Raw genomic sequence first — 23,253 nt, forward strand, 5'->3', positions numbered from 1 at the left:
TTCTCAAATTGAATCTGCGCTTTTGCACTTGTGAATCCATTTAGCTGTTTCAAAAAGAATAGTGTTTTATAGAGCACCTGGATTTTAAGTACTATATATAAACAGTGAGCAACTTCTGCAGGAAAGCAAGCCAAAATGGCTTTCCTTTATGCCAATCCACATACAGTACTGCCAATAGTTAATTAAATGCAGCAGGAAGAACGACTTACATTGTTGACGATGCTCCCATCAGCTCCTGCTTCCAGTAAGTGTCTGGCTACTTTCTTGTGGTTGAGGGCAGCAGCAATGTGGAGAGGTGTATCTCCAGCCTACAATTAGAGGTCCATTTAGACAAGCTGACAGAGTATTATCACAGCTACAAGTTTGAAGATAGAAATGACAACGAGAGAATTCTAGCAAATTATTTGTCAGATTAGGGCCAGTACGAAAAAAACTCTAAATAATGATTGGAAGCGTAGATCTTGTTATTGTGCAAAATGCAAAAAGCAAGAAATCTATTCAGGAGGCCATGCTGATTAAACAGTAGAGATGGAGGAAAAGTCTAACTTGTGGCATCATCGGTTTAATATTTTGAATTAAAACACAGAGACGGGTTTAAGGAAGTCCTCATTATCCAGCATTTTCAGACGAGGGGTGGTGTGTTCCCAAGAGTCCAAAATTGGTGATTTGGGTTTACATTTGATGATTGGAAATGCTAGGCCTGAAATTTCTCCTTCTAGCAGACTGTGAGGTTAAACTGCAAAGCACACATCATACTAAAAATAGGATAACACAGGATAACATCATACTGAAAATAGGATAACAATAGGTAAGTTGAATTTGTAGGTTGGGGGTGAAATTTGATCAGTTTTTCAAATGTGTGGACTAATTTTCCATCTTGTTTGTATTTGGAATATATGAACTTGGACTCTCAGGATTTGCATTATTTGAAAGCCAATAGTGTAAGATTTTTGTTACCCGTCAAAATAATTCAACAAATCAAGGTTACTGTGTAATAATGAGCAAATCATGATCAGTGCGTTGGAACAACGAGGAGAGTAATTCAGATGCACCTGATAAATCTGAAGTTTGTACCTTTGCGTTTTGGACCGATATCAGAACATAAATTCTAATTTGCTGTAATTGAAACTGAATTGTTGTTTGAAACAAAAATCATACTTACTAACTGATATACAAGCATGAGAATTTTGTATGCAACACAAATGAAATATAGCAATTTGTTTGACACATTTTACATTAAATTGTAAATGGTATTTCATTTGCGATTAAACTTTTTTTTTTACTGCTTTCTGTCCGCATCTTTAATGAATTGCTATCTTCACTTAATAGATGATGGATTCTGAATGATAAGATGATCCATTTGATAAGTAGGAAAATAACTGCAGATGCTGGTTCAAATCGAAGGTAGATACAAAATGCTGGAGTAACTCAGCGGGTCAGGCGGCATCTCAGGAGAGAAGGGTCTCTACCCGAAACGTCACCCATTCCTTCTCTCCTGAGATGCTGCCTGATCCGCTGAGTTACTCCAACAATTTGTGTCTACCTTCCGTTTGATAAGTGGTCATCTTATCATTCAGTATCCATCATCTATTAAAATGTCAGACTTACAATAAATGAGAGCATAGAGTTTCAGTCTTGCACACTGACCTGGTTCCTCTCACTGACAGAACAGAAAGCACTCAGGAGGATTCTTATAATCGTTACGTGATTATAACGAGTTGCAATGTGTAAACACGTCTCACCCATCTGCAAAACAGAAACACTTCTGTTTAAAATCATCAGAGGAATAGATCGGGTGGACGCACAGAGTCTCTTGCCCAGCGTAGGGGAATCGAGAACCAGAGGACATAAATTTAAGGCGAGGGTGGAAAAATGTAATAGGAATCTGAAGGGCAACTTTTTCCACACAAAGGGTGGTGGGTGTGTGGAGTGAGCTGCCAGAGGAGGTAGTTGAGGCAGGGACTATTGGAATGTTTAAGAAACAATTAGACAGGTACATGGATAGGACAGGTTTGGAGGGAAATGGGCCAAGCATAGGCAGGTGGGACTAGTGTAGATGGGACATGTTGGTCGGTGTGGGCAAGTTGGGCCGAAAGGCCTTTCCTCGCTGTTTGACTATGACTTCAGCTCTAAGTTAGGCTGAGTACAAACTAAGTACTGAACAATGAAAACGAGAAGAACTCCAAATATGAATACAGGTACTTCGTCTTTTAAGCATGTTCGATTTATGTGTTTTTGAAATAACACACTTGTTCCTTTAATACCAAAGCTTGATTTATGTCCTTGTATATTTGGAATAACGCACTCCAATTTACTGCTGACAGCGTAGTCGCGTATATGTCTGATTTACCAGTTTTCAAAATACGGGCTGCTATACAAGCACGCAACCCCCATGTACAGCACGAGGCGCCTGTGAATGCAGCTGACCAGACCCTTACTTACGCTGTTCTTAATATCAGGCCTGGACCCTCCCAGTAACAGCAAACGAGAGCTCTGGGAATGACCATTCTGACAGGCCAGATGGAGACCTGTGTTGCCTGCCTTAAGGGAGACAGAAGAAGAACAATACGTTACTAAACATTGCAATTTTATGCTTGGTTTTAAGAGCATTTAATTGTGTGCTTCTACATATCGATTTAATAATTGTAGCCCAGCTGTCATTCTCAGCAGTGGTCAAACCTGCTTAAACCCACCCTTTAAGGGTGGACCAGTGGAGCAGCAGTAGAGTTGCTGCCTTACATCGCTTGCAGCGCCAGAGACCCGGGTTCAATCCCGACCTCGGGCGCTGTCTGTATGGAGTTTGTACGTTCTCCCCGTGATCTCACGTGTTTTCTCCGAGATCTCCGGTTTCCTCCCACACTCCAAAGAGGTACAGGTTTGTAGGTTAATTGGCTTGGTATAAGTGCAAATTGTCCCCAGTGTGTGTAGGATAGTGTTAATGTGCGGGGATCGCTGGTCGGTGCGGTTCGGTGGGCCGAAGGGCCTGTTTCCGGGCTGTATCCCTAAAGTAAACTGCTAAGGTCATGCAAAGGAAAGTTCTATTGCAATTAGCTTAAAATATATCGGATATTTAAACTGTTGCTTTCAGAAAGTAAAAGGATTGTATTTCCTTAAAAACAAAAGTGAAAAGAAAAAATACACTGAACTGTTCAGAGCAATAAGAAATCAAGACACAAGAAGATAATATTTCCTTGTGACCTTTATAACCCATTGACACGGATTTCCTGGATAGGTGACGTTTCTAGTCAGGAACCCTTCTTCAGACAGGAGAAGGGTCCCAACCCGAAACGGGGTCTGAAGAAGGCTCCTGACCCGAAACATCACCTATCCTTGTTACTCCAGAGATGCTGCCTGACCTGTCGCGTTATTCCAGCATTCTGTGTCTTTTTTTCAACTGAATGACCTTGTTGTTTAAGCTTTCAAGAAAATTGGGGAGGAAGTCAATTTAACAGGTAGGTTTTTTTTGGTAATAAGTCAAGAATCATGCCATGATTTGTATTCTTAAACAGATCTGAGCAAAGTGTAAATAACGACAGTGTTGCCATGGTGAAATAAAGCACAAGCTAGTTACTTGGAAAACCAATTTTAGTTTCCCTTCATCCACTGAAGGGCTGTAATGAACGATTAAAGCACAGGCCAGCAAGTCATGCTATGGTTTTTACAGAAGACTGACTACACTCCAAATGAAACATTGGTTGGCCAATTCTAGTGTAAAATTATGATGTGATGGCTTTGTGGATATATAGAGCAGACCCCATGACACACCAACAGGCACCAACTCTGTAGAGACACAATGGAATCTGTCATACTTATAATAAACTAAAACTAAACTACTTTGGGAAATGGAGGATAATGACATTATCTGATCAGCTGCCCATTCCAAGTCCCTCACGATCTTCACTTCTTTTGAAGTTTGTTTTACCCAACTGGTCACCGCTACTCCATTACACACAGTGTTGCAGTGCTAATGTTTTAGGTGCCGGAGCTGTCACTGGTGCCAGATGTTAAATTCCCCACTAGTTAAAATTCCCCGCTGTTTATTTGGGGTTATTTTTAGAGGTGTCGGAGCAGCGCTCCAGTGAATTCAGGCAGCACTGCACCCCTGATTACACAGACTATTGGAATTCTTAATTCAGATAAGTACAAGTCATCCAAAAATGCAATCCTTCCTTCCAACCTGATTCTTTGCATGAACGTTTCCTCCTGCTTTGACCACGAGTTTGACGGACTGACTGAATCCATGCCAGCTGGCTTCATGCAGAGCAGTGTTACCATCCTAAGACACAAACAGAATTGACAGAAAAGGCTTTAGCTGAAATATCAGAGACTCAGAGTAACATGTTGCAAACTAGTGGCTGCTACTTTTCACAGACTTTTCTCAGTTTGTTTTTAAAAAGTATTTAATACTTTTTGTTTTTAGTTCATTGTTACTTTTGGGTTTGGACATAGCGACACAAAATGCTGGAGTAACTCAGCGGGCCAGGCAGCATCTCCAGAGAGAAGGAATGGGTGATGTTTCGGGTTGAGACCCTTCTTCAGACTGGCCGTCTGAAGAAAGGTCTCGACCCGAAACATCACCCATACCTTCTCTCCAGAGGTGCAGCCTGTCTCGCTGAGTTACTCCAGCATTTTGTGTCTATCTGTGGTTTAAACCAGCATCAGAAGTTCCTGCCTACACTGACAAAGCGGCCATTTGTTTCCCTTTTATTAATTGCCCGAGAGCTGCTGATGGTAAGCCCTTCAGAATGAATACCTGTCTGTGTAGTGAAGAGGCTCCCACAATGCCAGAATCCCAGCATTTTGACAGGGTGGGGTTGTGGACATTGTGTATATGTGGCAGCGTAAATGGAATTTTTTGTTAATGTGGATCTTGATGATCTTGATAATTGGAGCTATTCACAAAATGCTGGAGTAACTCAGCGGGTCAGGCAGCATCTCAGGAGAGAAGGAATGGGTGACGTTTTGGGTCGAGACCCTTCTTAGTTATTTTCTCACATTAATAATTGGAGTGGCGGACACACGCACACGCATACGCACACGCACACGCACGCTTGGGCAGCTTACAAACCCAGCAGTATGAATATTGATTTCTCTAACTTCAACTAACCCATGCTTTCCCTCTCTCTCTCCGTCCCTCCCACACCCTAGTTCTCTGACTAGTTTCATTGTCCTCATTAATGTTACTGATTGTATGCTACGTTGTTACCTCCCCCCCACAGCTAACAATGAACCATTCTACTTTTCGTTGAGCATTGTCTGATCTGTTGTTTTCACACCTCACTCTTCCATTTCGCGAGTCTCCCTCTCCCCTGACTCTCAGTCCGCAGAAGAGTATCGACCCATTCCCTTCTCTCCAGAGATGCTGCCTGTCCCACTGAGTTACTCCAGCATTTTGTGTCTATCTTCAGTGTAAACCAGCATCTGCAGTTCCTTTCACATATTCTGCAGTAAGATTTTCATTGGGAAATATGACAATAAAACACTTTTGACTCTTGCTGGAGATCACCATCTTTGGTAGTTAAGAGTCAAAAGATTTTCCTTTTATATTTAAAGGAATATTTTGTGGAAATATGGGAAGTTTTGAGCTTAATGTCACCATCAAATATTCCCAACTCAGGCCCAAGTTATGATGTAAATTAACCTCTCTCAGTTCTTGTCAACTGCGAGATGCTCTCTTGCACCATATGGTCCATTTACTTCCAATAAGATCATAAGATCTTTAGTGATTGAAGCAGAATTAGGCGATTCGGCCCATCAAGTCTACTCCACCATTCAATCATGGCTGATCCATCTCTCCCTCTTAACCCCATTCTCCTGCCTTCTCCCCATAACCCCTGACACCCGAACTTATCATATATATATATATATATATATATATATATGTGTGTATGTGTGTGTGTATGTGTGTGTGTGTGTGTGTGTGTGTGTGTGCTTGTGAGTGTGTGTATATATGTACACACTGAATTTTTTTCTCTCTCATTTATTATATTGTTTACAGAGTACTATGTTGACATATTCTGTTGTGCAGCAGCAAGTAAGAATTTCATTGTTCTATCTGGGACAATAAAACTCTCTTGACACTAATCCAGAATCTATCCCTGCCTTAAATATATCCACTGATGGCCTCCACAGCCTTCTCTGGCTATGAATTCCACAGATTCACCACAACAATAACTATTGCATCGATGCCCTCACCGGGTATATGAAAGGTAAAGCGTTCAATGTGTGGAAATATTGGATGCAGTTTTCCCTCACCTTGTCCTGCCGGTCTAAAGAGCACCCCTCGAGAATGAGTGCTGAGATAACCTCAGCGTTACCCACGACAGCCGCCCGATGTAGAGCTGTTTGATCACTCTGTCAAACGGAATCAAAGATCAAACAAGGAATAAATGTTCACGGTTAAGAGAACAAGATCAGAGTTTGCATAAGTTTGATAATTGGACATCTTCCAATCTTATGTCAAGATTGGCATGGGTGGCGCAGCGGTAGAGTTGCTGCCTAACAACGCACGCAACGCCGGAGACCCGGGTTCGATCGAGACTATAGACGCTGTCTGTTCGGAGTTTGTACGTTCTCCCCATGACTGCGTGGGTTTTTTTCCCGAGATCTTCGGTTTCCTCCCACACTCCAAAGACATACAGGGTTGTAGGTTCATTGGCTTAGTATAAATATAAATAAGCGAGTTCGGTATCTCGACTCAGCATGCAGAGGTCATAGGTCACAGGAGCTAAACATTCTCGCCGGCTGATCTGCTGCGTGTAGACAGACCTGTGTTTCATCCGTATTTTCCAGTTTTGCTTCATAGAGGTACGCAAATACTGCTTCAAAAAATATTAATCAGGTGTATTTATGGTTAATTTGTACAAGACGACGATGATTTTGCAGGTTTTATTGCTTTATGCTTCGGTGAGTGAGCGAGATCGTGACGATTTTCTTTTGCATCATAACGTGTACCGGAGATGCTCAATCGGGAATATGTCGCACTTCCCAAACCAGGAGTTATTCGTGGTTTTCCGGATTGTCGGCGATGCAAAAGAAAAACAAACGTTTGAGTGAATGAATTGCTGCTCTGTGTGGGCGGAATGTCAATGGATGACCACTGTAAACTTGAAGCTTGCTGTTCATGCAGCGATTAGCATCCAGCGGAGCGGTTTGTCTGATCAAACCCTCCCTATAATATCACCCGGTAGACACGAAATGCTGGAGTAACTTACCGGGACAGGCAGCATCTCTGGAGAGAAGGATGCCTGATGTTTCAGGTCGAGACCCTTCCTGTAGTTTACAGTGGTCTTCCATTAACATTCCGCCCGCACAAAGCAGCAATTCATTCACTCAAACGTTTGTTTTGCTTTTGCATCCGGAAAACCAAGAATAACTCATGGTTTGGGAAGTGTGACATATTCCCACTTGAGGAGCAGCTCTGGTTCAAGTGACGATGCTAAAGAAAAATCGTCACGATCTCGCTCACTCACCGAAGCATAAAGCAATAAAACCTACAAAATCATTGTACAAATTAACCATAAATACACCTAATCCATATCTTTTAAAGCAGTATTTTCTTACCTCTACGAAGCAAAACTGGAATATACGGATGAAATGCAGGTCTGTCTACATGCAGCAGATCAGCCGCCGAGAATGTTTAGCTCCTACGACCTCTGACACCTCTGCATGCTCAGTCGAGATACCAAACTCGCTTATTGTCCCTAGTACGCGTAGGATAGTGTTAATGTGCGCGGATCGCTGCTCGGTGCGGACTTGGTGGGCAGAAGTGCCTGTTTCTGTGCTGTATCTCTAATCTAAACTAAACTAATTGACTAACAGACAACTCAAATTAAAATATACGCCACTCCGGTTCTCATTTTACATCATCTGGAATATTTTGGTTTTATCCTATTTATCTTACTCAATGCTTATTTTTATTTATTTTTATTTTTTAGAGATACAGCGCAGAAACAGGCCCTTCGGCCCACCGGGTCCGCGCCACCCAGCGATCCCCGCACACTAACACCATCCTACACCCACTAGGGACAATTTTTACATTTGCCCAGCCAATTAACCTACATACCTGTACGCCTTTGGAGTGTGGGAGGAAACCGAAGATCTCGGAGAAAACCCACGCAGGTCACGGGGAGAACGTACAAACTCCGTACAGACAACGCCCATAGTCAGGATCGAACCTGAGTCTCCGGCGCTGCATTCGCTGTAAGGCGGCAACTCTACCGCTGCGCCACCGTGCCGCCCCACTTATTGATCTTGTACAAATTACAGGCAACTCGTGGAGTGGCTTTCAATGATAAGTTAACCGAGGAGCTCCATTATCTACATGAAGAAACAATTATCTGCATGGATTGTGTTATCCATTGCAAATGTTTCAAAACTATTCCACTATTTGCCACTAGAGGTCATATGTCAGCTGACTTTTGTTCTCTCCCAATTAATCAAAAGGAAACACTTCAAAACTATAGGGAATTCAGTTGATGACATTTGATGTTGCTGGGACCTTAGATGCCTTGTAGCACCTTGACTGAGCATTGGAAAGAAGTTAAATGCGACAACACTTTGCAAAAGTTAGGTTCAAAGGTTTCAAAGGTCTTTTATTGTCACATGTACCAATTAAGGTACAGTGATATGTGCATTACTATACAGCCTTACGAAAAAAAAAAGCAACAAGACACACAAATACATAAAAGTCAACATAAACATCCACCACAGCAGATTCCCCACATTCCTCACTGTGATGGAAGGCAAAAAAGTCAAATTTTCGTCCTCTTTGGAGATAAGAGTCTCTCCCCCACCCAAGTCACACCAGCTTCTCGTTTACACCCACCAAACAGGTAACAATGGCCCATTTCCTTTATCGTCGTTACTTTATTTGCATATCTTTCATTCATTGTTCTTTATCTCTCTACATCATCTCTATATCATCATCATCTATATCTCCCATTTCCCTTTTCCCTAACTAGTCTGAAGAAAGGTCTCGACCCGAAACGTCACCCATTCCTTCTCTCCAGAGGCGCTGCCTGTCCCGCTGAGTTACTGCAGCATCTTGTGTCTATCTTAGAAGGAGGCTAAATCGGTCCAGACCGAGGATTTGTAAATACAAAATGCTCAAGGTATTGCTTTATTGTCACGTGTACTCGGTACAGTGAAATTCTTTGTTTGCATTAAGTGCAAGTCGGCAAGAGTCGCTACGGAAAGGGTTCCGATAAAGTTGCAAAAGTATTCAATATAAACGCTTTCCCTTCCCCCAACCCCCTCCCTCCCCTTTGTTCTCGGCGGTGCATCCTCCACCGACCACCGGGACTCACATGGGCCCGTCCTCGGCCGACCGCCGGCACCCACCGCCGGCCCTCTCCCTCACCCCCGGCCCTCTCCCTCACCCCCGGCCCTCTCCCTCTCCGCCGGCCCTCTCCCTCTCCGCCGGCCCTCTCCCTCACCCCCGGCCCTCCCCCTCACCCCTGGCCCTCTCCCTCACCGCCGGCCCTCTCCCTCACCCACGGCCCTCTCCCTCACCCCCGGCCCTCTCCCTCACCCCCGGCCCTCTCCCTCACCCCCGGCCCTCTCCCTCACCGCCGGCCCTCTCCCTCACCCCCGGCCCTCTGACTCACCACCGGCCCTCTCCCTCACCCACGGCCCTCTCCCTCACCCACGGCCCTCTCCCTCACCCCCGGCCCTCTCCCTCACCGCCGGCCCTCTCCGCCGGCCCTCTCCCTCACCCCCGGCCCTCTCACTCACCGCCGGCCCTCCCCCTCACCCCCGGCCCTCTCCCTCACCGCCGGCCCTCTCCGCCGGCCCTCTCCCTCACCCCCGGCCCTCTCACTCACCGCCGGCCCTCCTCTCACCGCCGGCCCTCTCACTCACCGCCGGCCCTCTCACTCACCGCCGGCCCTCCCCCTCACCGCCGGCCCTCTCACTCACCGACCGCCCTCTCCCTCACCGCCGGCCCTCCCCCTCACCGCCGGCCCTCTCACTCACCGCCGTCCCTCCCCCTCACCGCCGGCCCTCTCACTCACCAACCGCCCTCTCCCTCACCGCCGGCCCTCTCACTCACCCACGGCCTCTCCCTCACCGCCGGCCCTCTCCCTCACCCACGGCCCTCTCCCTCACCGCCGGCCCTCTCCCTCACCGCCGGCCCTCCCCCTCACCGCCGGCCCTCTCACTCACCGCCGGCCCTCCCCCTCACCGCCGGCCCTCTCCCTCTCCGCCGGCCCTCTCCCTCACCGCCGGCCCTCTCACTCACCCACGGCCCCTCCCTCACGGCCGGCCCTCTCCCTCACCCACGGCCCTCTCCCTCACCGCCGGCCCTCTCCCTCACCCACCGCCCTTTCCCTCACTGCCGGCCCTCTCCCTCACCGCAGACCCTCCCCCTCACCCACCGCTCTCCCCCTCACCCACCGCCCTCCCCCTCACCCACCGCCCTCCCCCTCACCGCCGGCCCTCCCCCTCACCCATCGCCCTCTCCCTCACCCACCGCCCTCTCCCTCACCGAAGGCCTACTTTCTATTTCTTGTTTTTTGCTTTAGTTTCACTGTTTTCAAATTTCCTACCCAAGTCAAAGTTTCAGCTCCACTCTAGTTTCTCAGTGTTGACACTCCATTGCAGTTCTCACAGAGTGTTGTATTTATGGTGACTCCATACACAATATGGTCGCCTCGCCAACAGTCTCGTCCCTTCCTTCTTTGTTGTTTTTTAGTATGTGTTAAATGCATATTTTAGTGTTCTTCAGCTTGTTATATGGGGGGTTTGGGGAAACTTTTTTTTAACCTCTTACCTCGACGGAGATGCGATTTTTTTCCGGATCGTATCTCCGTCTGCACTGTGGCCTAACATCGTGGAGCTGGCAGCCTCTGCTGGAGACCGACTTCGGGAGCCTGGAGGACTTAACATCGTGGAGCTCACGGTCCCTAGTTGGAGACTGACTTCGGGAGCTCCAAGCTGCAGGAGCTTCGACCGCCCAGACGGGGGGGCTTCGATCGCCCCGATGGGGGAGCTTCAATCGCCGGCTGTGGGTGCTTCGATCGCCCCGACTGCGGAAGGTTCGACTGCCCCGTCCGCGGGAGAATAAAGAGAGAAGATTAGACTTTATTGCCTTCCATCACAGTGAGGAATGTGGAGAATCCGCTGTAGTGGATGTTTATGTTAACTTTTATGTAGTTGTGTGTCTTGTTGCTTTTTTTTAAGTATGGCTGCATGGTAATTTGTGTTTCACTGTCCCTCAGTTGGTACACGTGACAATAAACTGACCTTTGAACCTTTGAATACGAGACCTTAATTAAAGCTTAACCACACGTTTGGGGCGCAATTCAATATGTCGTACATTTCTTTTAAGAAGAACAGTGGTTCACCTCTGTCCCCAAGCCACAATTCTAATCCCAATTCATATCAGAAATATAGATTAAGCTGCTATTTGTGCACCGTTACTGGAACAGAATTATCCATACAATACTCTGTAGTTCTGAATAGGTTGATTTCGTGAAGCACTCTGAGCTATTGAAGGTTAAAATCTCCGCAGATGGAAGCGTGGTCAGTAACGAGGCAATACAAAGCAAAATGAAATGCCCGAGAGAATTGATTGTGAGGCATATAAATGCAACCGAGGTGATGTGAAGAATGTGAAGCTTTACATTAAACGTGCCGTCGGCTCGCGTACAAATATTTCAAAGAAAGCCAGAGTAGTTTATCACCAGACTACTGCAACCGCAATTCAAACTGATTTAAAAATATATATTTTTTAATCAAATTGACAAACATATATCCACCATAATTTGGTGTAATGTCCTAATTATTAATCTTGACGGCAATATAATGATTAGCTTAACATTAAAGCACAGAAATCTTGTTGAAACACAAATTTTAGGATGGGTATGTTTTCTTTAACAGATGCACAGCGGTAGGGTTGCTGCCTTACAGCGCCAGAGACCCAGGTTTGATCCTGACTATGGGTGCTGTCTGTACGTAGTTTGTACGTTCTCCCCGGGACCTGCGTGGGTTTTCCCCACGAGCTTCGGTTTCCCCCCACACTCCAAAGACGTACTGGTTGTCGACGTACTAGTGGATGTCGACAAAATGGAGAGGGTACAGAGGAGATTTACTAGAATGTTGCCTGGGTTTCAGCACTTAAGCTACAGAGAGAGGTTGAACAGGTTGGGTCTTTATTCTTTGGAGCGTAGAAGGTTGAGGGGGGACTTGATAGAGGTTTTTAAAATTTTAAGAGGGACGGACAGAGTTGACGTGGGTAGGCTTTTCCCTTTGAGAGTGGGGAAGATTCCAACAAGGGGACATAACTTCAGAATTAAGGGACAAAAGTTTAGGGGTAACATGAGGGGTAACTTCTTTACTCAGAGGGTGGTGGCCGTGTGGAATGAGCTTCCGGTGAAAGTGGTGGAGGCAGGCTCGATTTTATTATTTAAGAGTAAATTGGATAGGTATATGGATGGGAGGGGATTGGAGGGTTATGGTCTGAGAGCAGGTAGATGAGACTAAGTCAGAGAAAGTGGTCGGCGTGGACTGGTAGGACCGAACGGGCCTGTTTCCGTGCTGTAGTTGTTATATGGTTATATGGTTATATGGTTTTTTAGGTTAATTGGCTTGATAAAATTGTAAATTATCCCAAGTATGTGTGTGAAAGTGTTAGTGGGCTGGGGTCGCTGGTTGGCACGGACTCGATGGGCCAAAGGGCCTGTTTCCGCACTATATCCCTGAAACTAAAGATGCACATTTTTAAAGCTTAGTGTAACCGAGGAAAGGGGTTCAATGGAAAATGTGTTATCCCACTGCGTAACATCTAAAGAAAAGTGAATTAAAAGTGTATTGGAGTATTAACAGAATAACATCCAATACTCTCCAAAATCTGCAAGCTCAGCATTCCCAATATCCTGAGGGTGTTGGATTAAGGTAACAATTTCATTGCTCCATTTCGGTACATATGACAATTAAACACTCTTGACACGTAAACAGAGTTTTCCTGTCAATGAAATGTATCGTACTATTGCAAAACCCAAACTAAACTTCCTCAAGAAAAAAAACATTTACCTCCACCCCTATGGCAGATACATGACTGGAATATCACCAAGTCTAAATCTACTGTTAAAGCCCGTAGGGAAAGCAGGTGCATTAAGAGCTATGTGTTGGCAAATCTTTCAATATAAATTATCCCAGTTTTGACAATTCATGTTGCAACACCTAATTATTTCCCCAGATTCTATCAATCGCTGTCCAAAGCAAATCTTGGCTGTGAGGCATGTGTGGAACAGAAGATTGGGAAGCAAGGAAAGCTGATGAGGAGAGTATTGTCACTTACATCATCCTGGATGTCTAGATCACAACTTGCTTTCAGTAGAATTCGTACAACATCAATGTGGCCCTTGTAGGCAGCCAAGTGCAGAGGGGTACGCCCATGCTGGAAGAAAATGGGACAACAATGAGAAGAGTTTAATAACACAAACACATCCTTTTGAACACTTCCTTCTGACCTGAAGACCTGGGTGGCCCAGTGGCATAGCGGTAGAGTTGCTGCCCTACGGCGCTTGTGGCAACGGAGGTCCGGGTTCGATCCTGACTATGGGTGCTGTCTGAGACTTTATGAACCTTACAGAGTAAGGTTCTCCAACTTTAGATAGTTCCTCTGTCCCTCTCTTCCCCTCCCCCTTCCCAGATCTCCCACTGTCCTCCTGTCTCCACCTATATCCTTCCTTTGTCCCGCCCCCCTGACATCAGTCTGAAGAAGGGCCTCGACCCGAAACGTCACCCATTCCTTCTCTCCTGAGATGCTGCCTGACCTGCTGAGTTACTCCAGCATTTTGTGAATAAATACCTTCGATGTGTACCAGCATCTGCAGTTATTTTCTTACATTACAGAGTTTGTATGCTCTTCCCGTGACCGTGTGGGTTTTCTCCGAGATCTTCAGTTTCCTCCCACACTCCAAAGAACGTACAGGTTTGTAGTTTACTTGGCTTTATGAATGTAAAAGTGTCCATAGTGTATGTAGGATAGTGTTAATGTGCGGGGATCGCTGGTCAGTGAGGACTCGGTGGGATCATGGGCCCGTTTCCACGCTGTGTCTCTATACTAAACTAAACCCACCTTCAAAGTTCCAATACGACCAAATTATAAATTGGAGAATTTCATGATTCATATCAATCCTTAAATCTGTACTCAAATACAACCCATCCGTGTACAATCATTCCTGACGTACTTTTCTATTTCACCTGCGTGCTGTTCCTTTGTTTCATTAGATGTACTTTAAAAACCTACTTTTAAGAACTGCAGCACACGGGGGCAGGCAGTACACTCTGTGCCTGTTCCAGATCTCTGAACAAGCTCGTCACTCTGTCCCACTCCTCCACAGCGGCTCATACGATTGTTATGCCGATGTCTCCTTTCAAATAGATATTTCCGGATTTCCATTGCAAAACTTTCTCGATTCTGCTTCCAAACAACGGTCCCCGAATCTGGACTTTGGCATTTTCACACCTCTGTAGCTCTTGCTTGATGGGAGAGGAGAGAACAGGGAGTTCCCAGGGTGAGATCATTTTTGATTGTGCTGCTGGCCTTGCCGAGGCAGCGTGAAGTGTAGATGGAATCAATGGAAGGGAGGTTGGTTTGCGTGATGGTCTGGGCTGCGTCCACAATTCTCTGTAATTTCTTGCGGTCTTGGATGGAGCTGTTCCCAAACCAAGCTGCGATGCATCCCGATAAAATGCTTTCTATGGCGCATCTGTAGAAATTGGTGAGAGTTGTTGGGGGCATGCCAAACTTCCCAAGTTTTCTCATGAAGCTGTTTGTTGGGATGGATTCCTGTTGTATCCGTGGGAGCACAAAATGATTACCTGGCAGTCTTGAAATATCCTCATCCTCAGGTTCCGACTCTCCCACCACCCTTCAAGCCTACTTTCATTAACCCCAGGAGTACACATTCAATTCCATTGTCCTTTTCAGTATATGTTACCCCTTCCTCCCTAAACTTTTCAAATGGTTTAGTTCTACCCATTTTTTTAAAAAGACACAAAGTGCTGGAGTAATCAGGCTGCATCATTCAAAAACATGGATAGGTGGCGTTTCGGGTTGGGACCCCTCTTCAGACTGAATGCGTTTCTCCTCCACAGCCCAACCCACCCCCCCCAACAATCAGTCTGAAGAAGAGTCTCGACCCGAAACATCTCCTATCTATGTTCTCCAGGCATGCTGCCAGACCCGCTGAGTTATATCAGCACTGTGCGTCTTTTCTTTGTAAAGCTGCATCTGCAGTTCCTCGTTTCTACTTTATTTTTAAACTGAATGACTACCTGTCCCATTATTCCCATTTGGAGTCCCTTTTACCCAAACCATAGCACCAAGCATATTGTTTATGGAGCTCTGTCCAACCCGTCTTGTTTTCCTGAAATCTCCTGCGAATAACACCGCAGATCACTCAGGCAACTTCCACAGTGGCGGCCTGCTTTGGTCTATTTTGCTTTACAGCAACATAAACAGAGAAGCTTTTGTAAAAGCTTCACCTCCTACCAATGGCGTCTTCACTGATCTCAAGTTCAGGCACTTACACATTGGGGAGATAGAAACAAAAAGCTGGAGTAACTCAGTGGGTCAGGCAGCATCACTGGAGAACATGGATAGGTGACATTTCTGGTTGAGACCCTTCGTCAGACTGAAGTTACTCCAGCTTTTTGTGTTTATCTTTGGTTTAAACCAACATTTGCAGTTCCTTCCTCCACTTACACATTGGGACTGATCCAGATTTTTGATGGATAGACCTCACCCCCACAACAGGCATAAATGGCATCCCATTTTCACAAAGCATTACAGGGTAAATACTGCACAGAATCAGACCAATGACACAATAGATCTTTTGCTATTTACGCTCCACGCGATTCTCTGATCACTTTTTTGCATGCGTACCCACTAATACCATTACCCCCTCTCAATCTCAAGCTAACATGTTGGTTAGGAAATTCCACTGGTGCTCAGGAAATGTCAAGATAAACCTGTTTAGAGCGTACTGTACTCCTCTTTACACTGCTCCTTTGTGGATAAAGTTTAATAAGTCAAGCATCCATAAACTTAAGGTTGCCTATAATGACTGCATGCGCATATTGCTTAGAAAGCCAAGGTGGTGCAGTGCAAGTGAACTGTTTTGTAGTGCAGGAGTCAATATGTTTCATGCCCTGTTGAGGAATCTCATGTTTAAATTTATATGCCGATTGAATGGTTCTCAGAATTCCATCATTGTGCTGCTGGTAAATCCTGGCTTCAGTGCCGTGAGATACCTGGCACCTATGTGGAAACATTGGTATTGTTGCCTTTTCTAATTTAATTTAATTTTATATGTATATACTGTGTACTGTATGTGTATTCTAATGGACCATGAGTCTGCTTAATAAAATTTTTAATAAAAAAAATAAAAAGAAAAATCCAGTGTTTAATCAGCTTCCCCTTCAATGTTTCTGTAACACTGACTCATTACTCCTCTCTCTCCCCCTCTCCCTCCCCCTCTCTCTCTCCCTCTCCCTCTCTCTCCCTCTCCCATATTCTAACCACACCGTTAAGAAATTCCACCTCAATTGTTCTTTAGGTTTAACACTGACTAATAAATGGGATCATACTTTGAACGTGGGCTAGTTTAGTTTAGAGATACAGCGCGGAAACAGGCCCTCCGGCCCACCGAGTCTGACCCGACCAGCGATCCGCGCATAGTAACACTATCCTACACACACTAGGGACAATTTACAATTAACCCAAGCCAAATAACCTACAAACCCATTCCCTTCTCTCCCGAGATGCTGCCTGACCTGCTGAGTTACTCCAGCATTTTGGAAATAACCATTTTGGAATGTGGGAGGAAACCGGAGCTTCCTAGAAAAAATCTTTGGAATGTGGGAGGAAACCGGAGCTTCCTAGAAAAAATCCACACAGGTCAGGGGGAGAACGTACAAACTCCGTGCAGACGAGCACCCGTAGTCAGGATCGAACCCTGGTCTCTGGCGTGTTAAGGCAGCAACTCTACCGCTGCGACACTGGGCTGTCCATGACTGTTTGCCAGGTTCCACCCAATCTAAAACTTATCATCCAACAAGTCTTTACTCGTTCAGTCCTCAGCCTTGTGAAAGAAGTCCAATCTTTCCCAACGACCATAAACTCCCAGCTTTAGTTTCATGCCACTGAACAGAATACAGTATCCTTGGTTTTATTTACAAACCTCTCCATGAACTGGTTTCCTTCTACCTTTACATTCTACTCTTCCACCCCAGGCCTCCTCTACACCTTCCCATTCTCTGCCCTTACCTTCAGTGGCAGAATCTTCATTCATCCTGGTCCCAAACAATAGACAATAGGTGCAGGAGGAGGCCATTCGGCCCTTCGAGCCAGCACCACCATTCAATGTGATCATGGCTGATCATTCTCAATCAGTACCCCGTTCCTGCCTTCTCCCCATACCCCCTGACTCCGCTATCCTTAAGAGCTCTATCTAGCTCTCTCTTGAATGCATTCAGAGAATTGGCCTGCACTGCCCTCTGAGGCAGAGAATTCCACAGATTCACAACTCTCTGACTGATAAAGTTTTTCCTCATCTCAGTTCTAAATGGCCTACCCTTTATTCTTAAACTGTGGCCCCTTGTTCTGGACTCCCCCAACATTGGGAACATGTTTCCTGCCTCTAACGTGTCCAACTCCTTAATAATCTTATACGTTTCGATAAGATCTCCTCTCATCCTTCTAAATTCCAGTGTATACAAGCCCAGTCGCTCCAGTCTTTCAACATATGACCTTCCTGCCATTCCGGGAATTAACCTAGTAAACCTACGCTGCACGCCCACAATAGCAAGAATATCCTCCCTCAAATTCGGAGACCAAAACTGCACACACTGGCACGATTATCTAGACTGATCCACCCAGACCTTCCTTCAAATATACATCTTCAAAATCAATCTTGTTGACCACGTAGCCTGGCACCCCCTCAGGCCCTTGGTGATACAGGCATTCCTCGCTGTACAATTGATTGATTTATGGATTTTTCTTAAAATACCATCAGGTTGTGGAAACTGTAGTGTGACAAAGGTTAAGATAATATGTACAGCACAACGACCTGCAGGCATTCCTTGATGCACACTACAAGGTTCTTGATAGTCATCCTTACTGAAAATTAAATAAAGTATTAAATAGCATGTTGTTTTATTGTGTTATTGCACCTGTATTAGAAAGAATGGATGAAAGAATGGGTCGACTAGGCTAATATTCACTGGAATTTAGAAGGATGAGAGGGGATCTTAAAGGAAGATATAAAATTCTTAAGGGAATGGACAGGCTAGATGCAGGAAAGATGTTCCCGATGTTGGGTGAGTCCAGAACGAGGGGTCACAGTTTAAGAATAAAGGGTTGGCCATTTAGGGCTGAGATGAGGAAAAACCTTTTTCACCCAGAGAGTTGTGAATCTGCGGAATTCTCTGCCACAGAAGGCAGTGGAGGCCAATTCACTGGATGTTTTCAAGAAAGAGTTAGAAACCTCTTCGGGCTAATGGAATCAAGGGATATGGGGAGAAAGCAGGAACGGGGTACTGATTTCTGATGTTCAGCCATGATCATATTGAATGGCGGTGCTGCCTCGAAGGGCCGAATAGCCAACTCCTACACCTATTTTCTACGTCTCTCTCTGTTTCTATTAGTGTTTTGAGAACACATTGTTATTGATGATAAGAAATTAGAAAGTGCGCACAAGGGTCAGAATCTGTATAAAATTTTACTATTCCGAGTGGAATTTCGTAGTAGTCAAGTCAAGTCAAGTCAATTTTATTTGTATAGCACATTTAAAAACAACCCACGTTGACCAAAGTGCTGTACATCAGTTCAGGTACTAAGAACGAACATACAATGGCACACAAACATAACAGCACATACATAAACAGTTCACAGCTCCCCCTCAGAGGGCCTCAAACGCTAGGGAGTAGAGATAGGTTTTGAGCCTGGACTTAAAGGAGACTGTGCTGCTCTCCTTGTGCACAAGTAAATAAAGTGTGTCTGGAAATTGAATGCAAGTTATCAGAGTCCAGTTGATTGGCGATGACTAGGTCAAAGGTATTTTAAGTTAAAAATATATAGTTTACCATTGGAAATACTCCTGATGCAAGTGTTTGGATTTTCATGGACAGAAAATATTGAACTCATAGAAACTAACCAGAGGTTTCACATCAAAATCAGTGGGAAATGCCCTTTGCAAGCTTCACCTCAATGAAACATTTTTTCAGACATACAATCTTTTTGTAAATGGAAGAATCGGTGTATTGGTGATTTTTGCCGGAAGGAAACTTTGGGATATTTAATTACAAAATGCCTTCTAAGTTGTTTGTTTTAAATAATCATCATTGCTCCAGCAGTGCGATTTAAATCTCATAATGAGAGCACCCTGGGCAAGTGTTTTCACTGCTGCAAATATGTACATGCATTTCCTCTTTGAAATGTCAAATCAGTTGCAGTCGTATTTGCCTCATCAAGAGATTATACGTGTCCCAGCTTCAAGTCAATGCTGTTGCTTTGCTTTGGCAGAATCGGTGCCAAAGACTACAGGCAGAAATCACGATCATTCAATAGTTTTTGCCAAATGAGGAATTTCCCACCCACCGTTTATTCCTGGACCATTTATTCCTGGAACCACAGAGTTAAAAAGCCTAGGAAAAAAACTGCAGATGCTGGTCTAAATCGAAGGTAGGCACAAAATGCTGGAGTAACTCAACGGGTCAGGCAGCATCTCGGGAGAGAAGGAATGGGTGACGTTTCAGTCTGAAGAAGGGTCTCGACCCAAAACGTCACCCATTCCTTCTCTCCCGAGATGCTGCCTGACCCGCTGAGTTACTCCAGCATTTTGTGCCTACCTAAAGTTAAAAAGCCCCTATTACTAACTTTCAAGCAGGGCTGACATCTGTGCAATTACTTTCCAGTGTGACGTTGTGCATGATCATTACCTTCAGCTCTTTAAATGTGGGGCTTTTTATTGAGAGGTACCTTTATTGAGAGGTATTTGACATACATTTATTCTGCATGTCCTAAACATTACAAAAACTCATAGACTCGGCACTTTGTGGAAACTGGATCATGGGAAGTACAGAGTTTGAGATGAACGTCAGTCAATACTTCGTGGTTGTGGGCAATGGGATTTATGTAGAGTCATAGTGTGGAAACAGGCCCTTCAGTCCAACTCGCCCACATTGACCAACATGTTCCATCTAGTATAAGAAAATAACTGCAGATGCTGGTACAAATCGAAGGTATTTATTCACAAAATGCTGGAGTAACTCAGCAGGTCAGGCAGCATCTCAGGAGAGAAGGAATGGGTGACGTTTCGGGTCGAGACCCTTCTTCAGACATGTTCCATCCATATTAGTCGCACCTGCCTGCATTTGGCCCATATCCCTCCAAACCAGTTCTATCCATGTACCTGTCCAAATGTTTCTTAAGCGTCGGAATAGTTGTGTTTGTGCTGTTTTAAGTTCTATCAGCCTTTGCATGAAGAAGTGTTTCTTAACTTCCCTCCCCAACAGTCAGGCTCCCATTTTATGGTCATGTCCCATTGTCATACGTTCCCCTACTGATGGAAAAACTCCAACACTTTGTTACAAAATCTTATAAACCTCAGTTAACCTTCTATGTTCGAAGGAATGCAAGTTTAGCTGTAAATATTCAGCAGCTGAGACAGCAATTAAGAGAGAATGCGGGTTTACCATTTCAGGTCAACAACTTTGTTCATGTAATTAATCTTTTACTTGGAGCCTAGCTGACACTGCTGCACAAGGAAATAAGTGTTCTGTAGCACGAGAGGGAAAGGAGCATGGGGTGGCCATGCAAAAAGAGCAACATGAAACCCCAACAGCAGAGAGAGGAATAGACACCATTACTAATAGCAGAGAGTTTGTCACAGCAAGTCTGGTTGCAGGTAACTTTTCATTTTGTTTTTGGTTACAATTCCATCAACAACAAACTTATAAGAACTTGGATTAGGTTCTGTGCTAAATTTATTCCAATTTGACCACCCGTTTACTGTACCCTGACAAACATATAAAACATAGAAATGTACAGCATGGTAACAGACCCGAACACGCACAATGTTTATGCTGAACATGATGCCAAACCTTCATCTATCTGCCTGCACATGATCCATATACCTTCATTCTCTGCACATCAAGGTGCCTATCCAAAAGTCTCTTAAATGCCACTATTGTATTGGCCACCACCATCACCCCTGGGAATGTGTTTCGGGCAGACAACACTGTGTAAAAAAATTACTGATTACAGAAGAGTGGCATAGTGGCGCAGTGGTAGAGCTACTGCCTTACAGCGCCAGAGACCTGGGTTCGATCTTGACTATGAGTGCTTGTCTGTACGGAGTTTGTACCTTCTCCCCGTGACCTGCGTGGATTTTCTCCGAGATCTTCGGATTCCTCCCACACTCCAAAGATGTACAGGTGTGTAAGTTTATTGGTTTGATATATATATTTTTTAATTGTTCCTCGTGTGTGTGTGTGTGTGAGGTAGTGTTAATGTGCAGTCGGTGGACCGAAGGGCCTGTTTCCGCGCTGTATCTCTAAACTAAAACTAAACTAGTGATGGGAATTTAATGCCAGCTTCACCGGGAAGGTCCTGATCACAATCTTTGGTAAAATCTTGGCAGCTTACAGGCCACTCTTGGTCAAATGGAGTCCACACCTTGAACAACGGATAAAGTAGATGAGGTTAGCGGAGGTGCAAGTGAACCTCTGCTTAACCTGAAAGGACTGTCGGGGTCCCTGAACAGAATTGAGGGAGGAGGTTTTGAGACAGATGTTGCAACTCCTGCGGTTGCAAGGGAAGGTACCTGGGGAGGGGATGGTTTGCGCGGGAAGGGACGAGTTAACCAGGGAGTTGCGGAGGGAACGATCTCTGCGGAAGGTGGAAAGGGGTGGAGATGGGAAGATGTGACTCGTGGTGGGATCCGGTTGGAGGTGGGAAAAATGTCGGAGGATTATGTGTTGTATGCGACGGCTGATGGTGTGAAAGGTGAGGACTAGGGAGACTCCGTCCCTGTTACAACGAGGGGGAGGGGGAGCAAGAGTGGAGCTGTGGGGTACTGAGGAGACATGTGTGAAGGCCTACTGTTCCCTCCACAATTCCCTCGCTAGCTCACCCCTTAGAAGAAGAAATATGTCAGGAACTTGAAGGCAGCTGCAATACTAATAGAGTTATCATAGTAGGGGATTTCAACTTTCCTAATGTAGACTGGAATTGTCATAGTGCCAAGGGATTAGACAGAGAGGAATTAGCAAATGTGTTCAGGAAAATGTCCTCAAGCAATATGTAGAAGGCCATAAAGCGAGAGGGCAAAGCTTGATCTATTCTTAGGAAATTGGGAAGGACAAGTGACTGAGGTGTTTGTGGACAAGCCTTTTGGGACCAGCGAGCACAGTTCTATTAGCCTGAAAATAGTTATGGATAAAGACAGGCGGACCCACAAGTAAAAAATTCTGAATTGGGACAAGGCCAACTTTGGTCATATTAGATAGGAACACGCTAAAATTGATTGGACTAGGTTGTTTGCACGCAAAGGAACACCCGGAAAGTGGGATGTTTAAAAAAATATGACGACAAGAAATCAGGGCACGCATGTTCTGGTTACATTGAAGGGCAATGCAGGTGCGAACAAGGAAGCTTAAATGATGAGAGAAAATAATGCTTTCATCAGGAAAAAGGATGCATGTGGTATTGGCAGCTGGGATCAAGTGTATCTCTAGAGGAGATTTGCAAACGTAGGAGCATACTTAAGAAGGAAATCATGAGGTCAAAAAGGGGGCAGGGATTTTAAGTACATTAAGGAAATGAGGGTAATTCGAGAGAGAATAGGGCCCCTCAGAAACCAAAGTGGTCATCTCTATGTGGAGCTGCTGGAGATGGAGGAGATCTTCAATGAGTATTTCTCCTTTCTATTTACCTTGGAGAAATAGACAATAGACAATAGATGCAGGAGGAGGCCATTCGGCCGTTCGAGCCATTGATCACCATTCAATGTGATCATGGCTGATCATTCTCAATCAGTACCCCGTTCCTGCCTTCTCCCCATACCCCCTGACTCCGCTATCCTTAAGAGCTCGATCTAGCTCTCTCTTGAATGCATTCAGAGAATTGGCCTCCACTGCCTTCTGAGGCAGAGAATTCCACAGATTTACAACTCTCTGACTGAAAAAGTTTTTCCTCATCTCAGTTCTAAATGGCCTACCCCTTATTCTTAAACTGTGGCC

At 45.0% G+C, this 23,253-nt stretch overlaps 1 protein-coding gene across 7 annotated transcripts in view; it reads right to left on the bottom strand.

Moving 5' to 3' along the window:
- The window catches only part of ankrd6b (ankyrin repeat domain 6b), a 116,203-nt gene that overhangs the window by 24,544 nt on the left and 68,406 nt on the right, over window positions 1-23,253 (bottom strand). For all 7 annotated transcript variants that reach the window (XM_078399794.1, XM_078399796.1, XM_078399790.1 and 4 more), the window contains 6 exons: window positions 13,301-13,399; window positions 6,256-6,354; window positions 4,178-4,276; window positions 2,443-2,541; window positions 1,648-1,746; window positions 210-308 (listed from right to left, as the gene is read on the bottom strand). In XM_078399794.1, the coding sequence (XP_078255920.1) occupies window positions 210-308; window positions 1,648-1,746; window positions 2,443-2,541; window positions 4,178-4,276; window positions 6,256-6,354; window positions 13,301-13,399 (594 nt within the window). The remainder of the gene's footprint in view (window positions 1-209; window positions 309-1,647; window positions 1,747-2,442; window positions 2,542-4,177; window positions 4,277-6,255; window positions 6,355-13,300; window positions 13,400-23,253) is intronic.

The sequence above is a fragment of the Rhinoraja longicauda genome, chromosome 5 (assembly GCF_053455715.1).
Source record: "Rhinoraja longicauda isolate Sanriku21f chromosome 5, sRhiLon1.1, whole genome shotgun sequence".
NCBI lineage: Eukaryota > Metazoa > Chordata > Chondrichthyes > Rajiformes > Arhynchobatidae > Rhinoraja > Rhinoraja longicauda.